The sequence below is a fragment of the Ammodytes marinus genome, assembly GCF_949987685.1.
Source record: "Ammodytes marinus genome assembly, chromosome: 8".
NCBI lineage: Eukaryota > Metazoa > Chordata > Actinopteri > Uranoscopiformes > Ammodytidae > Ammodytes > Ammodytes marinus.
Genome location: NC_137212.1, coordinates 28,266,769 through 28,275,940, shown reverse-complemented (window position 1 = coordinate 28,275,940; position 9,172 = coordinate 28,266,769). Strand labels below are relative to the sequence as shown.

Here is a 9,172-nt window from a genome sequence, read left to right as displayed (position 1 = left end):
TATTTAACTTAAGCAAACAGTATGTTAACACTTAGTACCTTATTATCGCTTACCTATTACCATAAGTATAAGATTAATGTGTTGCTTATTCAATTCATCAATGAGTAGCCTACAGATCTGATCTGCACTAGAACTGGATTGGTGGCGTTTTACCCACCCCCTTCTTGACGTAACTTCCCCTCTAAACTTCACAATAAAGGTAATGGACTTAATTGGGTGACTTGATATTAGAGAAAGAACAGCAACATTTGCATTTACATGAGTTTATTGTCGTTGTTGAGTATCGTTCATGTCGTTATCGGACCTCCATGACGTCGTAAAAACTTTGCAAGACCATAAACAGACCACGGTCCATTATTTTGAAAGTACCAAAAGCTACACCGGAATCACGTGCTCTGTCAGCTGTGGACTGTGCAACCCCAACAACACAACCAACAACCTGCATACATGTCCACTTTAGCAAAAGCAATGTCCAGTAAGTACAACCTTTTCTATTTATTTTATTTTTTTCAGTTAAGTAGCACCTAACCAACGTGCACACACACCGAATGCGTTGATAGGTGGATCATATCGACTGCAATCTGCAAACATAAGCTGTGCAACAATTAGAGAAAGTGAATGAACAATAAAGTTACCGTGGTCTCTCTTGTCTTCAGAGTTCCGGCTGGCTGTGGTCCAGCTGCAGGTGACGAGCGTCAAGGCGGACAACCTGAGCCGAGCCCGGAGGCTGGTGAAGGAGGCGGCGGGTCAAGGCAGCAAAGTGGTGCTGCTACCGGTGAGGAGACTAGCCCTGCGTTCATCACATACATCTTTTAAATAGACTATACTAAAGTACAGAAGAGTTTAAGGGCCACAGGAGATTAAAAAAAACAGACAAGTACTTTTTTTTTCTCCTTATGTCAAGAATAAAGACGAATACTCCAAAATGCTATTGGAGTTAGTGGGGCATGTATTTTCAGCATACTACAATTGACTTGCATGTATTGGGACATCCTAAATCTTTTTCTGGCATACTAAATAGTATGGACGTATGAGTATTGGAACACAGGGTAGAGCTTCTCCAGCCAGGGGCGTAGCACTAAACTTTGGGCCCCATACATCAGTAGTCTCTGTCATGGTGGACCTATTATAAGAGGTCTCTGTGGGCCCCTAATCTCCCTTGATCCATGTCACACTGTTGTCATACACATGATTGAGTCTACAACTCTTCACATGCATCTTTAGTGTTTAGGTTAGTCACTGAGAACTAAGTACCAATTTAACATGTAGCCTAACAGGCAGTTATAGTAATATGTTATACTCATCAGTTATAGTGTTAAGTCTTTTTTTTAACTACCATAATTTCCTATGTCTAAATATATGTTTTATTATGTCAGTTAGAGTGAGCCATGCCATGATCCGTGCACTTCAGCAGTATCAGCAGCACCCATGGTCCTAGCAGGCCAGACTAAACCATGTTGCACATTTTGAAAGGGGTGGAGCCTTCTTCACTATATAAACTGGAGTCACTCAACTGATGTATTCACTTCATTTAACTAAAATATTTTTTAGTTTGAGTCCCTTCATGCTGTTAAAGCTAATGCTCTCTCACCTCCGCCACTGATACAGGAATGTTTCAACTCTCCGTATGGAACGGGCTTCTTCTCCACATACGCTGAGAGGATCCCAGGAGAGTCCAGCCAGGTGCTGTCAGAGGCGGCCAAGGAGAATGAGGTGTATCTGGTGGGAGGTAGGCCTGGGAAGCTGACATACTGGTGTGGTCCATACAGTAGTGGTAGTGTCACATAAGCCTTGCAATCCTTCCTTTCGATGACAATCCAACTCAGTACTGTACTGTTTTGGTATTATTAGTGTCATAGAGTAAAAGGCTAAACAGGCTTCACCCATGTGATTTTCTATTTCTCCAGGATCCATCCCCGAAGAGGACGGTGGGAAGTTGTATAACAGCTGTATGGTGTTTGGGCCTGATGGAGAGCTCATACTCAAACACAGGAAGGTATAGGCTACGTGTGCATCAACTACTACAGCATTCAGTTGTTTGTAAAAAAGAATTGCTGGAGATGGGGGCGTCCTTAGCTTAGTTGGTAGGGCGTTTCCCCCCCCCCCCCCCCCCCCCGGGCCGGGCCCAGCAGCAGACCCAGGTTTGATTCCCGCCCGCGGCCGTTCTCTGCATGTCACTCCCCTCTCTGCCCCATTTCACGTCTGTCTCTCTGCACTGTCAATAAAGCATTTAAAAAAATGGCTGGAGATAAAATCGGGACGCACTTTTTCTCTTCAACTTTCAACTTCTTCTCCTCTTTTCCAGATCCACCTCTTTGACATCGACGTTCCGGGGAAAATCCGCTTCCAGGAGTCGGAGACGCTGAGCCCGGGCAGCGGTCTGTCCATGTTCCAAACGCGTGAGTGATATCTGGACCCTTCCTATTGGTTTTTTTCTTGGACAAGCTTACTTTAAATTTGACTTGTATTTGTCATTCCTCTTCCTCCAGCGTTCTGTAAAGTGGGCGTAGGGATCTGCTACGACATGAGGTTTGCCGAGCTGGCGCAGCTCTATGGCAGGAAAGGTGAGCCGGCTCGATTGATCCGTTCAAGCAGCCATTGACCTGTTTTTGGACTGTGTGCACTGTGCGGGTATAGTCAGTTATATGGGGTTGTTCTTTCTTCTTGTCTGTCAGGCTGTCAGCTGCTGGTATACCCAGGGGCCTTCAACATGACCACGGGGCCCGCACACTGGGAGCTGCTTCAGAGGGCCAGGTCGGACTCTTTTGCTTTTTAGAATAGACAGAATAAGATAACGTGATATTCCTTCCCATATATTGATATCAAAATATAGATATTGATATTACATTATTTCCCACACCATGTCATAACATCAGCAGTGTGACACGATGGGGTCTGAAATGATCTGTGGAGGAAGAGAAACATTTCTGGGATTTACAAAATTCGCCTTAAACTTTGTCTATTATCTGGACTGGTTTTTAGAAGCTGCGGACTTTAGAGAAAACTAAAGCAGGCCATTTGAAATATAGTTAAGGCAATATGTTAAACAAAGAAGTTCTGATACTTTCAAAACGGCAAGAAACATTTTGTATTTTTTGGGCTAGTTAGAGTTGAATTGACATGGACTAGATGCACTGTCGAGGTGTTTTAGCATACATGCTAATTCTCAACACCTGTCCACGGGAAGCTTTTGGAAGAAAACAAAGATGTTAAGAAAAAGTAATAGAAAAATGGAGAAATATTAAAGAGGAAATGATTGGTCTAATAAAATGTGCAATAGTTCAGTGATAAAAGAGCAGCAGTATATTCAGAGTCAAATATATATACATGAACTATAGAGCAAGGACAGCATGATCAGACAATACATTGGTTGTGAGCTATTCGTGTGAGCACTGTTGTTTTGATTTTAGCCATTGCTTAACAATTTATTATTTGTGATCGTATCTATGGCAATGATATGATAATAAGCTTCAGTTTGTGGCTATATCATCTGACTTTACATTGTTCCTTCTGTCCGTCTCCTTTCACAGAGCGCTTGATAACCAATTGTACGTGGCCACGGCGTCTCCTGCCAGAGATGAAAGTGCTTCATATGTTGCCTGGGGCCACAGCACTGTTGTCAACCCATGGTACAGTAAAACCAGGGAACATGTCACCTTCTGGGTCCTCTAATAGAGAAGGCAGCGAGCTCTGTTTGGACTGCAATGTGTAATAAGCCAATGAGAGGAAATGAGTCTTTGTCAATAGCCCCGAGGCGAAAGCAATTTAGTGGCGACATCAGTTACCTAAAGGGAAAAGAAAGGGAGGGTCTGAGTGGGCAGGCACATGCTAAAGGGAAAGATGAAGTTGAGGGAGAAAATGTATTTGGCTCCTTACTCAACTGCAAGTTAAAGTGCCACATTCAAATGTCACTGAAGATGAACATACATATTTTATTTTGAGATGCATTAAAAATATCCAAAGTTCTAGTATTTGTTTATTTCCAATGATGAGTAGGGAAGGAAGAATAACCTGGAATACAAGTATAGAGTAATCAAATGGAAGTACTCCAGTAAAGTAGGATATACTTTGAAACTGTACTTTATGGACAGTAGTTTAGTGAAGGACCAGCTGTGTTTCTAACTGGATGTCAACTGTAAAACTCTCTTCTTTTGCTGGTCTGAATATTCTTTTTTATATCTCGTATTCCGTGTGACTGTTGCAGGGGAGAAGTGATCTCCAAGGCCGGACCGGAGGAAACCATTATTTATGCCGACATCGGTGAGTGGAAGAGCAGTTTGATGAACAGTCACTACAGACTGTAGCTGAAAATGAGTTTAAAGCTAACTCTTGTACTGCCAGGGAGCTCTGCATTGTCCTTGTCAATTATTATTTATTTTTTTAAACAGGGCTGTTGATGTGTTCTGTGCATGATATGTAATACACTCTTTAAAAAGAAAATAATTTTTAAGTAAGGCAAGTTTATTTATATATATATAGCTCAAATCCGACACAGGGCCCTTCACAGTGCTTTAAAGGGGCATAACATACATCAAGATAAGACATTAGAAATTGCATTTAAGAGATAGTAAAACCAAAGACAATAAATCAAGTATAGAATACATAAAGATTAGACATTAGAAAAGCAAATAAAAAATGAATTGAAATCAAATAAAAATGACAGGTTAAAAGGGAAACAGTCTTCAGATTTGATTCAAAACAGCTGAGATTTGCAGCAGACCTTAAGTTTTCTGGGAGTTCGTTCCAGATATGCGTTGCATTAAGAAAATTTAAAAGCTGCTTCTCCTTTTGAATGAATCTGACCACACAGAAAGATTGTATTTTGAAGGGAGTAGTTTGTGTGCATGTTGAGACTGTACTGAACTTGTCTGTGCCGTGCCTGTCTCCAGACCTGCAGTATCTGGCGGACGTCCGGCAGCAGATTCCCATAACGGCTCAGCGTCGTGACGACCTGTACACAGTGACCGCTGTGCAGGAAGCATCGGGCTGAATGCGCCGACACAATGTGAAACCAAAACAAACTACACAGCACCTCTGATCAGGACTACATTTCCCAGAGAGCCTCAAGAATTGTGAAAATTGTGGAAACAAGAAATGAGTTTGGGACATTCTCTAGTCTGTTGAGAGGCACAACAACGCTGCTTGACACTCACAGATGGGAACTGCTGCTGACATGAGTAGATTAAAAAAAAATATATTTTTATTTTTAAATAAATCGTAAACTTTTGCTGGTTGCAGATTCCATAATGTGACAGTGTAAATCCTTCTAATCTGTATTTTACTTTTTTGAAATTAAATCTTTCTTCAACAAAAGCTTGATTAAAAAACAAACAATTATTGTCTATTCTTTTTTTGATCTTTTAGCACTTTCTTTTTTGCACCAGAGATCTCAAATACAGCCCTTCATCGTCATATGTATGTGCTGTCAGTACAACAGCTGCAGGTTTGGGTTTTTTTTAAGTATCTTTATTAAAGCTTTTGTAACAACTCTGGAAGAAAAAAAGTACCAGGGAGTAAAGTGACAGGAGCAATTTACAGTAGCTAAACTACTTGTTAACAAACCTACCACATGGACTGACGTGGCTAACCCAGTGGTTCACAACAAATACATATTTACAGATCAGTGCTGTTTTGACGAGGACATGTCAGTTCAGATTATTTTCTACACGTCCGTCTCCTTTGGGTCCGGCTTGATGGCCTCCAACTCCTCCTTGTCTAGACTTCCCCTTTTGATTCCTGTCGATGGAAAAACATTCATGTAAATGAGAGGAGCAGGTTTTTTCCAGTGGTCACAAAAACACAGTACACAATGATTACTCTGCAGAATTAACATCGCTCTGTCTTTCCACCAGAGCTGTTCCAAAGTAAACTGGTTTCCAACATTGCCTCAGAATAACAGAGTAAAACACACATGTCAGTAACTTGATGTCATTCGTGAGCGCTACTCTGATTGGCTGATGGCGAACCCCTTTACAGAACACCTGATTCACACCCCGTTGGGAACAATTGTATATTGAATATCATTGTTTTTATGTAAAGCAGTTTGAAGATTGGGAGATACAAACACACCAGTACAAATTATGGCAGCCAGGATGATAGATGGATGGATGGATGGATGGATGGATAGATAGATAGATAGATAGATAGATAGAGATTGTACTCTAGAGAGATAGAGATTGAACTCTGGGAGAAATGGTCGAATTATGGAACTTTTGAGAAATCTTTGCTTCTGAGGACTCAGGCATGTGAAACTGTTGAGACATACAGTTTGTGTAGTTGTATGTTGGAAGTGGATTCTGTGACGTCCTGTTCTTGAACGCAGAGAAGGCAGAGATGACCTGCAGATGATTGCCTATAAGTGCCTAGTGCCTACCTTTGTCGGAGGTCTGTCTCTGGAACTCTTTCTTCTTCATCTTGCTGACGCGGTCCAGGTGGATCTGGTAGGCGATGCCGGCCAGCACCATGAGGCCGATCACCACGCACAGAGCCGTGCTGAACATCCACATGGCCTCCGAGGCTCGACGCACCACCGGTTTGCTCAGCGCTAAAGCTTTTAACACCCAACGGAAAAAGTAGAACCACAGATGAGTGAAGGAGTGGTGGTGCATTTGAGGCCTCACTCACAGAATAATAATGTGTAAAAGAACCTTTCAAAACAAAGTAACATAGTGCTTTACAGAGATGATTAAAACATTTACACACAAAAATCTAAGCAAAAACAGCGTGATATTCATTGAAAACAAAGTTCCCCAAACCGGGACAAAACGCACCAAACAACGTTAACACAAAATAGAAGTAAGACGACAAGAAATGTATTCAAACAATTTAGCAGTTTGTAAAAAGGCCTTCTGATAAAAGTGGCTTTGGGCAGCGATTGTATTGGACTCACAGCTGGAGGTGAGGTTCTCGTTGATGGCCAGGTTCTCTATGGTGCAGGAGACGCTGGAGTCCTCTGAGATGTTGACCCTCAGGTGGCTGGTGACGTTGTAGAGGTTTGAGTCTGGGAGCTCTGTCACCACGGTGCTCACAGAGCCACTGGGGGGCTCCTTGGTGTTGTTGATGAGCCAGTAGACTGCAGGCTCAGGAAAACCCCCACTGGAGTGACAGGAGAAGGCCGCCTCATCCCACTGCTCTGGTTCATCCATCTGCAGCCGTGGGAAGCTGAAGCTGGCTGAGGAAAAAGCAGCCGCCAAAGACATTGGTTAGTTCCATAACACATTCTACCATGTTTCTTTGTTTATCACATGCAAGACAAATACAGGCCGCAGTCGTCAGCAATGAAATGCTTGAGTCTCTGGATCCCTCCAACAATGCAAAAATAAACCACAACTACAGGCATACAACTACAGAATTGTTTTAATTCAGCGGTGGTAGTGGACAATGCTTAACAGAGGGTTTATGGTGCTCCGAGGGACTTTCAGTTTGTGTGCATTCTTGCCCCCCCCCCCCCTTGGACAAAGTCAGTGACCTTGACCTTTGACCTCCAAAATCTATTTAGTTAATCTATGAGTCAGAGTCGACATTTGTGCAATACAGATGTATAAATATATAAACAGATTAAAAATATAAAGATATTGTTATGAATGCTGGTGTAAATAGAGATGTATAAATACATTAACATATTTTTAACATGACTGTACTGAGGTCAAGAGTTCAGCAGTCTAGTGGCCTGAGGGATGGAGTGTGTGTGATTGTCTTCTATATGTGTGTGTGACACTGACCTGCTACCCTGAGACACACGGTGCACTGTGCAGCACTGGCGTTCTGCCCTGAGATGATGAAGAGACTGTAGTAGAGGCTGTGCTCTTGAGGGTCCACTGTGGGCAGCTCCAGAGAAATGTCTCCGTTCAGCTTGGCGTTGGCTGAGATGGTGGCTCTGTTAAGGCTTCTCTCCTCCAGGTTTCCATCCTCCTTCCACACTGATCTGAGAACCACCTCATCGTCCCTCCTCCACTCAATGGACAAGTTTCCAAAGGTAGATTTGTTGAATTGTGGGTAAAAGCAGGGCAGTGACACCGGCCGCCCCACTATGCCAAGAACACACTCCTCCTCTGTGGAAGAAAGAAGTGAATATAAGATTAGATCGATGTTATTGTCCCGTGAAGGGAAACTTGTCTTGGGCTCCCAGACACAGCATCACAAAACACACTTGCCACAATGAACCTACACACAACATAAATTGTTCATAAAAAGTGCTTGAGTTCACATTTTGAGAGACAGTTATTACTTTTTTTTACTTTTATTTCTACAGGTAAATCCCATTGAGACCGAAGACTCTTTCGCAAGGGAGACCTGTTTTCCCTTTCCCACGTTACCATTCACACACACATTCATACACCGATAGCAGGTTAACTATCGACATTCACACGAGGCAAGGTGAGTGAAGTGTCTTGCCCAAGGACACAACAACTATGACACAGGTGGCAGGGCGGGGATCGAACCTCCAACCCTTTGATCATCGGCCGACCCGCTCTACCACCTGAGCCACAGTCGCCCCCATCTTATATACTAAAAGATGGTAAAAAAAAACTTAAATGGATTATACACAGGTAAAAGTCATAAGTAATCCATCCTTCAGCACAGGTAAATCAGCACAGAGTTTCAGTACGGCTGAACGTGTTGCCTAAATGATCATGAGCACACAGACAGGCATCTCACCTTGACAGGCGCACACACCCAGGAAGCAGAACAGCAGCAGCAGTCCCGTGCGCCACGGTGCCACTAGCATCGCCTGCCGGGGGCACGTCTGCGCTCGTAGGACACAACAACACTTCAAAGATGATTTCGTATTTAGGCTAGAAAACAAACAAACGTCCATTACTCCCTTATAAGCCAGTCCAACTTCACTTCCCTGTCAGCTCCATAGGTCTGCTCCAAATCTTCCACTCACCTCTCTCCAGTCTGCATGAGCTCATTGTCAGTCATGTTGTGGCATGTTGAGCCATACCTATCTGTCCTCTTTCTAGTCTTCCCTGACCCTGAGTGAAATAAGCAACAACAAGGTTGAAGCAATAGATCACCATGGAACCTGTTCATATCAAAACTCTCGGTTTCCATTAGCGGGTATTTGGTCGCATTGTGGAGATCGGTCAGACCAGTCGGACTACTTTTTAAGTCAAACACTCCCACACCCACGCGCTGCCCCCCGAGGCGTTCAAACTTCAAAAACATG

General features: G+C 43.1%; 2 protein-coding genes across 2 annotated transcripts; one reads left to right on the top strand and one right to left on the bottom strand.

Moving 5' to 3' along the window:
- Positions 1–408: 408 nt before the first annotated feature.
- Positions 409–5,031, top strand: nit2 (nitrilase family, member 2). The gene is made up of 10 exons (XM_080032683.1): positions 409–475; positions 657–775; positions 1,609–1,729; positions 1,908–1,996; positions 2,306–2,399; positions 2,490–2,564; positions 2,676–2,754; positions 3,531–3,629; positions 4,205–4,260; positions 4,890–5,031. Exons 1-10 carry the CDS (start codon positions 448–450, stop codon positions 4,988–4,990), a joined length of 861 nt encoding a protein of 286 aa, XP_079888809.1. The 5' UTR covers positions 409–447; the 3' UTR covers positions 4,991–5,031.
- On the bottom strand, positions 5,012–9,115 carry LOC307254338 (ICOS ligand-like). The gene is made up of 6 exons (XM_080032682.1): positions 8,891–9,115; positions 8,659–8,795; positions 7,722–8,051; positions 6,890–7,171; positions 6,374–6,550; positions 5,012–5,736 (listed from the first exon to the last, which is right to left on the bottom strand). The coding sequence occupies exons 1-6, from the start codon at positions 9,055–9,057 to the stop codon at positions 5,663–5,665; spliced, it is 1,167 nt and encodes a 388-aa protein (XP_079888808.1). The 5' UTR covers positions 9,058–9,115; the 3' UTR covers positions 5,012–5,662.
- Between the last annotated feature and the right edge of the window lie 57 nt (positions 9,116–9,172).